Source organism: Otolemur garnettii, unplaced genomic scaffold (assembly GCF_000181295.1).
Source record: "Otolemur garnettii isolate 467f Iridium unplaced genomic scaffold, OtoGar3 scaffold00185, whole genome shotgun sequence".
Taxonomy (NCBI): Eukaryota; Metazoa; Chordata; class Mammalia; order Primates; family Galagidae; genus Otolemur; species Otolemur garnettii.
Genome location: NW_003852580.1, coordinates 2,721,988 through 2,737,720, shown reverse-complemented (window position 1 = coordinate 2,737,720; position 15,733 = coordinate 2,721,988). Strand labels below are relative to the sequence as shown.

Below are 15,733 nucleotides of genomic sequence, written 5' to 3'. Positions count from 1 at the left end.
GATCCTCTTGCCTCAGCCTCCCGAGTAGCTGGGACTACAGGCACCTGCCACAACACCCAGCTATTTTTTGTTGCAGTTGTCATTGTTGGTTAGCTGGCCCAGGCTGGGTTTGAACCCACCAACTTCAGTGTATGTGGCTGGCCCCATAACCACTGTGCTACAGGCGCCAAACCAGCCCCTTATTTTCTACATTGGGCAATCACCTGTCCCAGCACTGTGTAGTGAATCTCCCATGTGCTGCCATGCATTTGACATGATCCCCTTGCTGTAAACTCTATTCTACCCCCCAGTCTGTTTACCAGATTTACTTAAATATCCCAGGGCCAAACTCTCCTCATGCTTCTGATTTTCTAGATGTTTCCTCTTATTCTTTTATTCTTCTAGATGAACTTAAAGTAATTTGATCATATTCCCAAAACTACCTGTGTTGTTTTGATTTGGTGTTTGATTTTATAGATTAATGAAGGAAGAAATAGTATCTTTACCTTATTGAGATCTTCTAGTCCAAAACAAGATTTTTTTTTATATTCCTCAAAATTTAGTTTCACTTAAAAACATGAATCTCTTTAGGCTTCTTGATACACAGTACCTGTACTAGTTTTCTGGCATTACATAACAAATTACCCCAAAAGTAAGCACTTACATCACCACACGTATTTATTGCCTCACAGTTTCCATAGCATGGGAGTCCAGGCTGGCTTGGCTGGGTCTCTGCTCAGGGTTTCACACGGGTGTCAGCTGGCCGCATCCTCATGTGGAGCAGGTTGTCCTTGTCTGTGGTCACCCAGTTTGTAGCCAGAATTTATTTCTTTGTAGTTCAAGGACTGAAGCCCCAATCTTCTTGCAAGCTGTTGGCAGAGACTTGCTTGAAGCTCCCAGATGCTCTGACATTTTCACCTTTCCTAAAAGCCTTTTCTGATTACATCAGGGCCCCCCAGGATAACCCACATTTGATCAAGTCAGAACCAACTGATGAATTCCCTAATTTCAGGAGTGACAGCCCCTCCTCTTCTTTGGTCCATCCGTCCTCTTAGGGACGGGAGTAGACAGGGCTGTTACCAGGGAAAGGGATCCTGGGGGCTGTCTTAGAATGTCATGACATTAACTGCCTGCTAGAAAGATTTGTACTTCCACAGCCCTGTGTTGGAGCCCCCAATCTCTACTTGATGTGTTAGTCTTTGGCCTCTTACGTTATGTTGCAAATATTTTTTGAGCTTTATGTTTGTTTATAGAGGGTTTGGGAAGATGTTTAATATTTTAATGTAGTGAAATCCTTCGTGATCTTCCTGTGCTTTAAGGCTTAGAAAGATGTTCCCCATTGAGAAATCAGATTAATATTTACAATTTTATTGTTTTTTTGTTTGTTGTTTTTGAGACAGAGTCTAATTTTGTCGCCCTCGGTAGAGTGCCATGATGTCACAACTCATAGTGACCTCCAACTCCTGGGCTTAGGCGATGATTCTCTTGCTTCAGCTTCCCAAGTAGCTGGGACCACAGGCGCCTGCCACAACGCCTGGCTATTTTTTTGTTGCAATTTGGCTGGGGCCAGGTTTGAACCTGCCACCCTCAGTATATGGGGCCGGCGCCCTAAGCACTGAGCCACAGGCACCACCCAACTTTATTGTTTTTCTATTCACTTTTTCTTTTTCTTTTTTTTGAGACAGAGTCTCTCTCTGTCACCCTCAGTAGAGCGCCGTGGCGTCACAGCTCAAAACAACCTCATACTCTTGGGCTTAAGCGATTGTCTTGCCTCAGTCTCCCAAGTAGCTGGGACTACAGGCTCCCACCACAACGCCCAGCTACTTTTTGTTGTTGCTGTAGTTGTCATTGTTGTTTAGCTGGCCCAGGCCAGGTTTGAACCTGCCAGCCCCAGTGTATGTGGCTAGCGCCCTAGCCGCTGAGCTACAGGCACTGAGCCATTATTCTCTTTTTCTATTTGCTCTTACCCATCTGGAATTCATCCCATTAGAGGCAAGGGATTACAATCCAACGTATGTTTTCTCTATAAAGTGTGAGGTAGTTTTCCAAGCATCATTTACTATATAATCCTTCCCTTTCCCACTTATTTTTGGTGCCAGTTTCATCATATATTAATCACAGTATGTGTACATACTATGGACTTACTGTCTCTATTTCATATTTCATTGATCTGTTCTTATGCTGGAACTATATCTTAATTATTAAATGTTGTGATATGTTAAAAAAATTATTTTTAGGTGGCGCCTGTGGCTCAAAGGAGTAAGGCACAGGCCCCATATGCCGGAGATGGTGGGTTCAAATCCAGCCCCAGCCAAAAACTGCAAAAAAAAAAATTATTTTTAAAATAATTGTAAGTTCACAGAAAGTTGCAAAAGTACTACAGAGAAGTCCCATGTACCCTCCACCCAGTTGCTCCCAATGCTCATGCAGAATTGTAATACAATATCCACATATGTGGTGTAGTGTTTACACAAGAATGCTAACACTGGTGTAATGTGTGTATACAGATCTACACCGTTAATCACAAGTAGTCACCACCAAAGTCATAGCCATCTCCCTTCTGTTGTCCCTTTGTAGACACACTTATTGCCTGCACACCCTATACCTAACCCCAGGCAGCCACTAGTGTGTTCTCTGTCTATAGTTTTGTCACTTGGAGAATGTTATACAAATAGAATCAAATCATGAGACCTTTTGAGACTTTGTTCACTCAACTTGGTATTTTTAATAGCTGATAAAAATGTTCCTTAAGTTTCTACTCTTTTTCAAAATTTTCTTTCAATTAAGTATACTCCACCTTTATAAAAACATGATGAAAGTATTCACACACAAGATGTAGTATCAGTACCTAGATATACATCACCTAGCTTTGATCAATATTTTCTTACCTTATCTTGTCTATCTTTCTCTTTTTTATCTGAGTATCTTCAAGCAAATGTTAGACATATAATTTCACCCATAAAGGCAGTATATCTCCTTATCAGATAAGGATTTTATTTTAGCATAACTATAATGCATCTAAAAAAATTATCTAAAAAATTATCATCCAATGCCCAATTTGCCTAAAGAGTTGTCAAGCTTCAGTCCACATGCCACATTTGGAGCACAAATCTCTAAGGATTCTCCTAACAATCTTCTCCTTTTGGGGGGAAGATAAGTGTTGCGTGAATTGCATGAGTCGGTGCTGCAGAGGAATAGTCTGCACTGAAATGTTTTTAAGAGGGGAGATGGTAGCTTGCTCAGTCCAACAGCGCCTAACTTTATTTCTTGTAAGCTTATATAGTTTAACAATACTAAGTTCTGCACATACACATTCTATTAATAAAATAGAATGGTTTATATGATAAGAGTACAAAGAAATCAGATTGAGCAACCATAAAAACTTATTCAACCATTTGAGAAAACAGGTATAACTTGTAATTGAAATGCACATTAACTTACCTTTTTTCTCACTCTCAGAGTCCCTTCCAGGACATTCCAGAGACAGCCAGACTCTGCTTTCAGGGTCTGCCTCCTGCATGATTAGCTTTCTAATCAATTCAGAGGGTCTTAAAGGAACATCCCTTCATGTGGACTCAGAAAGCTTCTTCAAACATAAGTCAATGGCACTCGAAAGTTACATTGAAGTTACAGAAAGGCTCTTACTTTGGTGCCTGGGTATGAGGGGTGTAATCATAAACCATAGCTCACTACAACCTCAAACTCCTGGGTTCAAGCAATCTTCTTGCCTCAGCCTCTCAAGTTGCTGGGACCGTACAGCCATCTGGGGGCTGTGGAGGAAGACATTCCTGACATCGAGGGTGGTGAAACAGGAACATACCAAGCCCTGGATGTTATGGCTTTACAGCTTTGCAAACCACCTAGAAGTCCTGCCTCTGACCCTTCATTTCTTTGTGAGAAACCAAATTCCTCTGTGTGGGCCAGGCATTGTGGCTCATGCCTATAACCCCAGCACACTGGAAAGATGAGGCAGGAGGATCCCTTGAGCCCAGGAGTTTGAAGCTGCTGTGAACTATAATGACAACAAGGGGGTTCTAGCCCAGGTGACAAAGCAAGACTCCTCTGTCCTGCCAGGCTGTGCTTCTCCTCCTGTTGGGTCCATAGAAGGTTCATTCTCATGGTTGCTGAAACTCCTCCTGGCTTACCAACTCCTCTGTCCCATCAGACAGCAGCTGGTTCCACCTCCTGGATCCTTCTATAATTCCTATTGCCACTAGCTCACTGGTTCCCATAGGATTACAGTAAGGGGGTTCTGTTAGGTCTTTTCCCTTGGGCTCCTTGCTTCCCCTGTCAGCCTCTATTCTGGAGCTAGAAATTTCCAAAACACAGACCTCACCAGCCTCTCTTATTTTTTATTTTTAAATTTGTAATGTTTTCTTTTTGGAGACAGAGCCTCAATCTGTCCCCCTGGGTAGAATGCTGTAGCATCACAGCTCACAGCAACCTCCAACTCCTGGGCTCAAGCAAGTCTCCTGCCTCTGCCTCTCAAGTAGCTGGGACCACAGGCGCCCGCCACAACACCTGGCTATTTTTTTTTGGTTGTAGCCATCATTGTTGTTTGGTGGGCCCAGGCTGGATTTGAACCCACCACCTTAGGTGTATGTGGCTGGCACCTTAGCCACTTGAGCCACAGGCGCCAAGCCATGTTTTCACTTTTTAAAATTTTTATTTATTTATTTATTTATTTATTTTTTGTAGTTTTTGACCAGGGCTGGGTTTGAACTCACCACCTCTGGCATATGGGCCCGCACCACCTCTGGCATATGGGCCCGCGCCCTACTCCTTTGAGCCACAGGTGCCGCCCTATTTATTTTTTTGAGACAGAGTCTCACTCTGTTACCCTTGATAGAGTATGATGCCGTGGCATCATAGCTCAACTCTTGGCTTAAGGGATTCTCTTGCCTCAGCCTCCCAAGTAGCTGGGACTACAGGTGCTCACCACAATGCCCAGCTATTTTTTTTGTTATAGTTGTCGTTGTTTAGCAGACCCTGGGCAGGTTCGAACCTGCCACCCTCAGTGCATGTGGCCAGCGCTGTAACCACTGTGCTATGAGCGCCGAGCCAAATTTTTAATGTTTTTTAGAGATGGGATTCATTATGCTGCCCAGGCTGGCCTCAAATTCCTGGGCTGAAGTGATCCTCCTGCCTCAGCCTCCTAAGTAGCTGGAACTGCAGGTGTAACTCCCTTGTTTAAATATTTCACAGTTCCATCTCCAAAACCCACATGATAAAACTGATCGAAGACTTTGTATTTGGCCTTTTCCTGATTTTGTGGATACATCTTCCCCACACACACCCAAAGTTCTGGCCACTGCAGGCTGTTGCAAAATGAGTAAGTTTTCAAAACTGTTTGAGTCCTTTGTCCCACCCAGTCATACCCACTCCTACCTCCTCACTTGTGCAGGGCAGAGTGGTCCACCACTCCACCCCAGCCTCGAACTGCATACCAAGGTTCCACTCCAGGTTGTGGCACGCTGAAGGAATCACAGTGGTACCAGATGGGCAGCCGTCCTGGATCACTTGGCTGGGAAACGTGCTTTCTATCTGTGCTGCATTAGTCCCTCTTGACTCTGTTATGCATTTATCATGTGGGAACTTAACTAAACTTTTATTGAACTGACATTTTTCACCAAGAATTCTGGATTTACGTCCTACACAAAGGTCCTAAAACAAACCCCCTCTAGGGCATCACTCGCCCTCAGCACCCAGTCACTGTGGCCTCAGAAACTGGCTCCTGCTCAGCTTGCCCCAAGCCCCTGCACGGTGAAGACCCCCACCCTGTGCCTTCCCACCACCTACCTTCGTCTGCCCCCGCAGGAGGATCTGAGAGCTTCTCCAACTCCTTGTCTGACTGCCTGGATTCCTGGGGGTGCTTTTCCTTAGACTTTGGGGCCGAACTGGTGGGTGCCTTCTTTTGCTCCTCGCCTGAAATACACAGATGATGAGAGCTATACCTTAGTGTCTAGGGCAACGGACCCCATCCGTCTTCAGTTGCCTGCTTTGGTCCAGAGTAAAATGGACCCCAAACATGTTTGGAGGGAGACTCTTAAGTCGCCGTCGTTAGGACTTCGGGGAGCAGGGACCACCTGCACCGGGAGAGCCCGCGTTACCTTTCTTGAGTTTGTGTTTGCTTTTGCACAGTCCCATAGGCGTGAGCCCACCGCCCCCGCCGGCACAAGCCTGGCTACCTGTGCCTCCCCGGCTGCGCAGCGGCGAGTGACTCACAAACGGGTCTCCACCTGCGCCTGTGCGTCGCCACGGTAACCCCGCCGCTGGCCCCGCCCGCAGTGGGGAGAGGTGTGGCGCCATCCTCTCGCGAGAGCGAGCCGCGCACCGGAAGCGGGGTGGTGACCCCGGAAGGCCCTGCCGGGCGAAGCTGGTTTTTTCGATTGCCGCCGGGATTTGCAGTCGCCGAGTTCGTGTCCCTCTGCCTCTCTGAGGGGCGCCGCCGCTCGCCTGGCCATGGACGGTAAGAGGCCGCCGCCACACTCCGGGGAGGTGCTTCGGGACCGCCGTTCCCTCTGGCGCGGGCTCCGCCCACATGGGCCGCGGGCGGGGCTCAGGCAGATCTCTCGGGCCCTGGGCCTCTACCCCCACCTGGGGACTTCTAACCCTGGGCCTCGACTCCCGGACCAGTATCCTGTCCCCTGGGCCTCCACCCCGGATCTCACCCCCCGTCCAGTTCCAACCCTCCCCCGGCTTGCGGCCTTTCCCCGCCAGTTCCAGCACCGGGGATGGACAGCGATGGCCGTTTCCGCCTTGGGGAACCCTGTAATATCAGGAAAGGTGGCAGTTGCACCCGCTGCACCCAGAACACCACCAGGAGAAATAGGAGCTCTAGGCGTGGCCTTCCTCACGTAACTCTTTGAGATACGAACTGTGTTCCCCCCACCTCCCGTTCTACACAGTAGAGAAGGAGGTTCTCAGGTTGAGAGGGACACCCCCCCCTCCCGCGGCAGCCTAGCTCCCATCCCTGATCTCGACCCCTCAGGACTTGCTCTGTGCTCAGAAGCACAGGAAAGAATCTGGAAAATGAAGGTGCCAATATTTGCTGAAATGTTTATGGGCTGGTGCCAGAGGCTTGTAAAAATGTTTTGAAATGTACAGAGGTATAGTACAGCCATGTCATTGTCCTGGAGGGAACTGTAAAGGTTTTCTGCAAATGGCATGAGAGAGAAGATGAGCGCACCTAACTCCTCTCCCCCAAATGTTAGTTTTTGCTCCGCAGCTTACTCAGCTCTTTTGAGGGACCTGTTTTTGAACCCATATCATTTTTATCCAGGGTTTTACCTCAACAAGCTTTTTGTGCTTTAGAGTCTAGTTATCCCACACACATTTGTATCAGAGAGCTGAGGCTGAAGGGAGGGTGATTGGACCAGCACCATACAGCACGTTGAGTGGGCTGTGTGCTTTTGCCTAAACCTTGGGTCAGGATAGTTCTTTTTCCCAAAGTCACAGATGACTTTGCTCTTAACCAGCACCTGCGCAGGTAGTTGGCAGGTGTGAGCAGGTCTCAGCTGGGTTTGCATTTGTGATCGCTCAGGACCCAAATTCTGCTTACAGGTTTTATTTCCTCATTGTGGGCTGGTGTGGTGAGTTAGCCCTGTTAGGGATCAAGTGTCATGGCCACGATCCAAATCTAGAAACTGAATAAACTGACATCAATGCAAATTTCTCTGGCTGTTTAGGTTTGTTGAGTGAGGAGCAGGTCTGGGTATCAGTGGATTTACTCCCTAATACACTAAGTCTCCTCAGTTCTGTGTGGGCAGAGATGGTCCCTGAGCCCGATTTGTCACTCAGAATGGCTGCTTCCACTGAAGCTGCTCTTAATAGCAGAAGAGTTACCACCTTGCTACCTGTGTCCATTTTCCTTTAAGTAGAAAGAGAATATAAAAACAGACCGCAGGCCAGGCGTGTTGGTTCTCACCTGTAATCCTAGCACTCTGGGAGGCCAAGGTGGGTGGATTGCTTGAGCTCAGAAGTTCAAGACCAGCCTGAGCAAGAGGGAGACCCCTGTCTCTTAAAAAAAAAAAAAAACTGCTGGCTCAGTGCCTGTAGCTGAGCAGTTAGGGCGCCAGCCACATACACTGGAGCCTGGCAGGTTCGACTCCAGCCCAGGCCTGCAAAACAACAATGACAACTACAACAACAAAATAGCCGGGCACTGTGGCAGGCACCTGTAGTCCCAGCTACTTGGGAGGCTGAGGCAAGAGAATCACTTAAGCCCAAGAGTTGGAGGTTGCTGTGAGCTATGACACTACGGCACTCTACTGAGGGCAACATAGAGAGACTCTGTCTCAAAAATATATATATAAAAAATAGCTGGGCACCATGTGGGGGGGGCTATAGTCCTAGCTACTTGGGAAGCTGAGGCAAGAGAATCGTTTGAGCCAAGAGTTTGAGGTTGCTGTGACCTATGACACCATGGCATTCTACCAAGGACAACAAAGTGAGACTTTGTCTCGAAAAAAAAAAAAGAAAGAAAACAGACTGCAAAGTTTGATTAATTATACACCACCATATATTTGAGTTGTCATCACAGCCAAGTACTGTATTCGTCACCTTATCTGTCCTCATACTAGCCTCTAGCCCTTTGAGCTTGGCTGGTGCCATCCTCATGTTCCCAGTGAGAAACAGGTGTGGGAGGGTCATTGTATGCTGGAGCCCTGGTACGCTGTTCATCTTCTGACTCTACCTTTGGTGGGCCTCCTTGAAGGCCCCTGGCAAATACGGTCCATGTCTGCATTCCCTCCTGGTGTCTAGAGAGGTCTTAACGATCCCATCTGCATATTAGAAGTGCTGCTTATTACAGCTGGAAACCTCAAACCATTTTCTCTCTTTTGCAGATACCCTGTTCCAGTTGAAGGTACGTACTGAATGAGCATTCATCCCAACCCTGCCCTGGTGGTCAGCGAGTAAGGATAGATAGTATAAGTCACACTCAGAGTCTCAGGTACAAAGTCAGGGGACAGATTGTAACAGTTGAGTACTTGCCACCCAGTTCTCAAACTGCTGACTGAAGAAGAATAACTGAATCAGCCTGATGACATATTAACTATTATCCCAGGCTAAGTGGGAGCAGGTAACTTAGGTTCATCCATGAAAGACTGAGTGTTTTATCTTTAAGAAACACAACTTGGGTATTATGTTCATGCCTTGATGTTCTGCTAGACATTTAAAACTCAGATATGGCAATTGAGCACGGTGGCTCACACCTATGATCCTAGCACACTGGGAGGCCCAAGGTAGGAGGATCCCTTGAGCTTAGGAGTTTGAGACCAGCCCGAGCAAGAATGAGACACCATCTCTACTAAAATATAGAAAAACTAGCCAGGCATTGTAGTGGGCACCTGTAGTCACAGCTACTCAGGAGGCTGATGCAGAAGGATTGCTTCAGCTTAGGAGTTTGAGGTTGCTGTGAGCTATGATAGCTCTCAACCAGGATGATACAACACTCTACCAGGATGACAAAGTGAGACTCTTATCTCTAAATAAATAAAACTCAAATGTGGCCTCAAACTGTTTTAAGATCCTATTTGACGGAGAGCCTTATGTGGTGGCTCACGCCTGTAATCCCAGCACTCTGGGAGGCCAACGTGGGTGGATTGCCTGAGCTTACAGGTTCGAGAACAGCGTGAGCCAGAGCAAAACCTCATCTCTAAAAAATAGCCAGGTGTTGTGGCAGGGTGCCTGTAGTCCCACCTACTTGGAAAGCTGGAGGCAAGAAAATCACTTCAACCCAAGAGTTTGAGTTTCCTGTGAGCTGTGACGCCATGGCACAGCTAAGTATTCCTCCTATCTGGGGAGGTTTTTGTACCTTCCAATAATCTAGGGCCTATTTCTGAATATTTCTTTTAAATGTTGTCATGGTTGATCATCTATATTAGCATTATTTTGTTTTATTGCTAGTTCTGAGTTACCGAACAGAAGCGATGTTCACAGGCTCCTGAAAGTAGTTTGGGATACTCTCAGTCCCAGAGTGGCTCTGCAAGATGTTGTTGAGGACAAGAGGCATTGATGGAAAGGTACCCACAAGGGGCAGCACATGGGATAGGAGCCAGGGCAGGGGCCTGCTCAGCCTGTCGCAGCCTGGTGGTTGCTGGTGCCCTGGTTTCTGATTCTGGATTGGTTTGCCAGAGGCCCTATGGACATACCGACATTTCTTCGTGGTGTTGGCAAAGTAGTCAGGCCACACACATGGTGTTCTGTGAAGATGACACTCGCAAGGGATTTTTTTTTTTTTTTTTTTTTGAGACATAGCCTCAAGCTGTCACCCTGGGTAGAGTGCCGTGGCATCACGGCTCACAGCAACCTCCAACTCCTGGACTTAAGCAATTCTCTTGCCTCAGCCTCCCAAGTAGCTGGGACTACAGGCATCCGCCACAATGGCCGGCTATTTTTTGGTTGCAGCTGTCATTATTACTTGGCGGGCAGGGCTGGATTCAAACCCTCCAGCTCAGGTGTACGTGGCCGGCACCTTAGCCACTTGAGCCACAGGCACCAAGCCTCGCAAGTGTATTTTTAACCTTGAATTTAGTGTTACTATGTGGGGGTGACCTGTCACAGGTTTTCTCGAGTTTTTCTAGAGGAGGGTAGGATCAGGATCTTCAAAGAGAAGACAGGCATTTTAGAACAGCCCCCTTTTGCCATACAGACCATGAGACATAGGGTGTCTCTTTCCTGGAGGTGGGTCAACCCCTTGCATCCCAGCTGGCAGTGAGCACACACACCACAGGCTTTCTGCCTCTGCGGGCTCAGGCTGGTTGATGAGTGTTCGGGAGCCAGCGTGGACCAAGGTTGGGCCTAGGGAGGGGCCTGGAAGGTAGGCTCTCTGACTCAGGGTGTCCATGTTCAGTTCACAGCAAAACAACTGGAGAAACTAGCGAAGAAGGCAGAGAAGGACTCCAAGGCCGAGCAGGCCAAAGTGAAGAAGGTGAGGGCTTGGGCTGTCTTCACGTTTGTGATTTTTCTTTGTATTCTTTTCTTATCTACCCTTGTTTTTGTTGTTTGTTTTGAAGATTGTGCACGCACATGTGTGTATGTGCATCATGATTTAATCTTACCGTGACTCTTGGCCTCAAAATATTCTCTTCTCACAAGAGAACAGCGAGATTGAGGGAAGGGAGGTGTCAGGTGTGGTGGACCCTTAAGTGGCTCCAGCCTACTAAGGAGCAGAAAGATGTGTTGTCTTTGTTCTTTGACCTTTTATTCATTTCTGATGGTCTGAACTTGATTTTGCTATTAATTGTGTAGGAAGTGGGCTTCCAGCCACCTACCACAATCCTGTCATTTTTAACTGTCTCCTCTGTAGAGCAAGTGCTCACTTGGGAGGGTCCCCAGGAAGGGCCTGCTGCTTACTGAGGGGCAAGGCTGAGGAAGTATGGGATCTGAATCTTTTTTTGGAGACTTTCAGCTAAATCTTAGGTAGCTTCTAAAACTTTGCCTAATAGAATTTTGGTAACTCCTCACCCAAACAGCCTTCCCAGGGCAGAGCGGAACCCTCAGTCCACATAACTAGTGCTTGGGCCTGTTCGATCTGTGGGTGTGCCTTCTTGGGTGCTGAGCGTTCATACTCCTGTAGAGTGCTGGTTGAGAGCTTGTAAGGCACCAAGGGAGGGTATGTGCATCGGTTGGGGGGAATCCCCCCTTTGGCTGGTACTGCTGCTCCATTCCTGGACTCATGCACCCGAGTAGGCTCAGGACCTGGGGATCTCTGCATGTTTATGAAGCTCACAGATGTTTCTGATGAGTTTACCTAGAAAAGATTGTGAAGGGGCCCCCACTTCAGGATAGTGGTGCCCCCTGGGAGGTCAGCACCAGGTCCCTAGCAGGGACACACAAACCACTGAGTTCTCCCAGCTGTTGTTTCCCCCCAATCTTAGGCCCTTCAGCAAAAGAATGTGGAGTGTGCCCGTGTATATGCCGAGAATGCCATCCGCAAGAAGAATGAGGGTGTGAACTGGCTGCGCATGGCATCCCGTGTGGACGCAGTGGCCTCCAAGGTGCAAACGGCTGTGACCATGAAAGGGGTGAGTGCTAGGCATTGCTCCCAGGTGGTGGCTTCTGCCAGCTGAAGCAGGAAAGGGTTTGAGGGGTGGATCTCGGGTGGCTCCCCATTGTGGGAAGCTGGGTCAGCTTAGAGCTGTGGTACCAGGAAGTGCTGGCTCAGACACAGAGCAGTCCAGGTCCTGGGGTCACATTGATGTCACAGGAAGAACCCTTGATCTTCACAGGACCCCACATAATGGAGAGCTGGCATGGCTACGCCTGTCTTGGCTGGCCAGGGGAAGCCATATCTGAGCCTTGGTTCCATTCTGGGGATCCTCTCCCAGGCAGTAATAGGGGGCAGAAGAGAGAGCCAATTCTTTTTTTTTTTTTTTTGAGACAGAGCCTCAAGCTGTCCCCCTGGGCAGAGTGCCGTGGCATTACAGCTCACAGCAACCTCCAACTCCTGGGCTCAAGCGAGTCTCCTGCCTCTGCCTCCCAAGTAGCTGGGACCACAGGCGCCCGCCACAACGCCCGGCCATTTTTTGGTTGCAGCCGTCGTTGTTGTTTTGGCGGGTCCGGGCTGGGGATTCGAACCCGCCACCTTAGGTGTACGTGGCTGGCGCCTTAGCCGGTTGAGCTATAGGTGCCGAGCCGAGAGAGCCAATTCTGAGGACCTACTGTGTCAGCTTTTTCCAAGCTCTCCTTGTGCTTGTCCATCCAGCTGACTGCACTTCCTGAGGACCTGAGGTGATGGCTCAGCCCAGACCCACTTTTTAGGGGCCTGGGTTTTTTAAGGACCTGGCTTTGCCATCAGAGCTTCAGGGGACTCATGCTATGTGGTGACTTTTGCTCATCTCTCATCCTGCTCCATGCCCCAATCTGCTCCTGTCCCAGGTGACCAAGAACATGGCACAAGTGACCAAAGCCCTAGACAAGGCCCTGAGCACCATGGACCTGCAGAAGGTGTCTGCAGTGATGGACAGATTTGAGCAGCAGGTGCAGAACCTGGATGTACACACATCGGTATGTAACCTGGGGGTGGGAAGGCACTGCAGCAGCCCCTTGGGAGAGTGCTCAGAGGCTGACACACCAATGGCACATGCCATTTCTGCTCCCTGGCGTCACCAAGCACCCTGTGTGCTAGGGTCCTGCTAGGACCCCGAGGGAGGGTGGACAGGGCAACAGGACCTCCTCTAGGACATGTGGAGAGGCACAAGGTGCCTCCTGGAATGGGTAGACACCGGGGCAGGGCTGGGCATGTGTCTGGCAAGGCTCTGGAGGGAGCCAGAGACAGTGTCGTGAGAACGGTGAGGAGGAATCTGGGTGGAGAGAGTGTGAAAGAGACACATAGTCCAGCCCTTGGGAAGCTGTGCTTGTGGCTGTACCTGTGCCTCCTGCCCCAGGTGATGGAAGACTCCATGAGCTCGGCCACCACACTCACTACGCCTCAGGAGCAAGTGGATAGCCTTATTGTGCAGATTGCCGAGGAGAATGGCCTAGAGGTACTAGACCAGCTCAGCCAGCTGCCCGAGGGTGCCTCTGCTGTGGGCGAGAGCTCCGTACGTAGCCAGGAGGACCAGCTGTCTCGGAGGTAGGGACATGACCGTGAAATGCAGCATTCTGAACCACTCACTTCCCCGCTGTAGGAAGTAAGGCAGAGTTAGAGGTTGGTGGCTCCAGGTCAGCTGAGCAGAGGCTTTGCAGACAGCACTGGTCCTGGGGCTGTCAGGGAGGATGGCTTCTTCCCCCAATTCTCCAGGCCTGTCTGTGCTAAGGTGTGCACAGAAGGTGTCAGAGTACATGCTAGACAGGGCATTTACACACAGGTGTGTGCGGGGACCTCCTTTTAGAAAGAGAAATCTTTGCCCTTCCCAGTGTAGCAAATAAGGGCAAAACAGTGCATGGCTACTCCCAGGGTCTTTCATGTTACCTCAAGACATCCGTAAAATGCTGAAACTGAGGAGGAAGGTGGTCACTGCCCCTGAACAGAGGACAGGCCTTTGGCTCCCTGGTCAGAGCCGCCCACCCTGCCCTTCACACTGAGTCCTGCTTTGGTTTCCAGGTTGGCTGCCTTGAGGAATTAGCTGCCCCGCTGTACACTGCCTCCTCTGCCCCATGGATCTTGCCACTGCCTCAGCTGCTCTCACCTGCAAGGCCCAGAATTATTCCTGTTTTCATAGAGCGGCAGTGGGCCTCTGTCCTGGTGTTGCATTTATACGGACTTAGGGGTAACTTCTGTGACTCTGAGCTCCCCTCTGCCCTCCATGGAGTTGATGGACACTGGCCAACAGGTGCCGTGCGGACCTCAGCCCAGAGATGTGGGGGCTTCAGACTCTGTAGGCACTGCTACTCTCCACCTATGGGGCAGTAGGGTGGCGCCACCCCTGTTGCCAACCAGTTCCCGGAGGCCCCTATGTGCAGGAGGTCCCCACCAAGTGGACTGACACAGCTGAGGAGGGCCAGTGGCCTACATGATGATGTCAGGTACTGGCAGCCTTTTCCTGGTGGCATTAACAGTCCACAGCTAGCCGCCTCCGTTGTTCCAGGGTTGGGTGTTTGCTGCCCGTGCCAGCTAGCTGGACCCACTCAGGCTAACTGCGGACTTTGGCACAGAACTGCTGCCCAACTCCAACCTGGGGTGCCCACTTGGGATTCATTCTCATCCTTGCCTACTGCCACCTCGTCAGGTGCCTTGGGCCTGTAGGCTGTAGTCTGTGTCCTCAGCTCCTCCTGGTGGCACAGATTCATTCTTTCAGGGGCCTTGTATTCCTTGATGGCAGGTACTGCCCTTTTGGCTCACTCCTATCACTGTAAACGGGGCCTCCCCCTACTGCGCCTCCCTCCTGCCTTCCCAATCTGGAAGCCAGAGTGGCTGGTGAGTAGTGCCTGGGAGAGTTGCTGTGCAGGGCACCAGTGAGTCACCTGCCCCTGTGGCCATGGTGGGCTTGCCAGGACAGTTGACAATTCCTTAGGCATGGGCTGCTGTTTTTGTTTTTTCTGTTCCCTAAAGTTTACTTCATTTTCCCGAAGCAGTTGGAGTAGGCAGCCTGGGGGGCATGTGGGTCCTTCCACCTCAGCACAAGCTGGAGATGGCCATGTGGCTTTTGTGTATAGAATGTGGAAACTTCTGCCTGGATTCATGACGTTGGTTTTTGTGGGGGATATGGCATTGGTGGGTCCTGGATGTGAGGGGAGGGGTCATGCCTCTTCTGTTGCCCCACTCTGGCCTTCCCCGAAATCATCCCATGTGCTGGCAGTGAAGAGAAGGTCCTTGCACCTTTGGGGCTGACAGCAGGGCACCTGGGTCCCCAGAGGGTACAGCACACAAAGCCATGGGTGAAGGTAGGCATGTTTAGCCTTTTCCTGAAGTGCTGTTATAACTTACTTCTGAAAATGTTCTTGGGCTTCATTTTGGTGGCCTTGGGTGGGGCTAGGGTCTCCCACTCAGGAGATGGAGGAGGTGCCCAGAGGCTCAGCTCTGAGTACTCACTGGTGGAGGTAGACAGTGCACAGGGAGTCTCAGACTCCCCAGACTAAGGGAGTTGGGTCTGCAGTTATAAAATTTATCTCTGTTAGCCAGGCTTGGTGACTCACTCCTGTAATCCTAGCACTTGGGAGGGCAAGGCAGATGGATTGCCTGAGCTCGCGGGTTCCAGACCCAGCCTGAGCCAGAGTGAGACCTCATCTCTAAAAATAGTTGGGTGTTGTGGCAGGTGACTGTAGTCCCAGCTACTCGGGAGGCTGAGGCAAGAGAATCGCTTCAGCC

General features: G+C 49.7%; 2 protein-coding genes across 3 annotated transcripts in view; one reads left to right on the top strand and one right to left on the bottom strand.

Annotated features, from left to right (window-relative positions):
• Positions 1–6,173, bottom strand: part of SPATA33 (spermatogenesis associated 33) — an 8,872-nt gene extending 2,699 nt beyond the window's left edge. The window contains exons 1-2 of the mRNA XM_003800836.2: positions 6,090–6,173; positions 5,779–5,904 (exon numbers count right to left, since the gene is read on the bottom strand). Of these exons, the coding sequence (XP_003800884.1) occupies positions 5,779–5,904; positions 6,090–6,126 (163 nt within the window). The 5' untranslated portion in view covers positions 6,127–6,173. The remainder of the gene's footprint in view (positions 1–5,778; positions 5,905–6,089) is intronic.
• Positions 6,174–6,328: 155 nt separating this feature from the next.
• On the top strand, positions 6,329–15,095 carry CHMP1A (charged multivesicular body protein 1A). 2 transcript variants are annotated; one of them, XM_012812044.2, is made up of 7 exons: positions 6,329–6,448; positions 8,826–8,845; positions 10,835–10,912; positions 11,862–12,008; positions 12,862–12,990; positions 13,371–13,558; positions 14,030–15,095. In XM_012812044.2, exons 1-7 carry the CDS (start codon positions 6,442–6,444, stop codon positions 14,049–14,051), a joined length of 591 nt encoding a protein of 196 aa, XP_012667498.1. In that variant the 5' UTR covers positions 6,329–6,441; the 3' UTR covers positions 14,052–15,095. The 2 variants fall into 2 exon arrangements, with proteins under 2 accessions (XP_012667498.1, XP_023363276.1); XM_023507508.1 differs by lacking the exons at positions 6,329–6,448; positions 8,826–8,845 and adding an exon at positions 9,892–10,004.
• Positions 15,096–15,733: the final 638 nt, after the last annotated feature.

Bases quoted from the DNA above. Each gene is read 5' to 3' on its own strand.
- CHMP1A (XM_023507508.1), top strand. From the start codon at position 9,972: ATGTTGTTGAGGACAAGAGGCATTGATGGAAAG. The intron at 10,005-10,834 runs GTACCCACAAGG...GTCCATGTTCAG, and splicing joins CAAGAGGCATTGATGGAAAG to TTCACAGCAAAACAACTGGA. The intron at 13,559-14,029 runs GTAGGGACATGA...TTTGGTTTCCAG, and splicing joins GAGGACCAGCTGTCTCGGAG to GTTGGCTGCCTTGAGGAATT.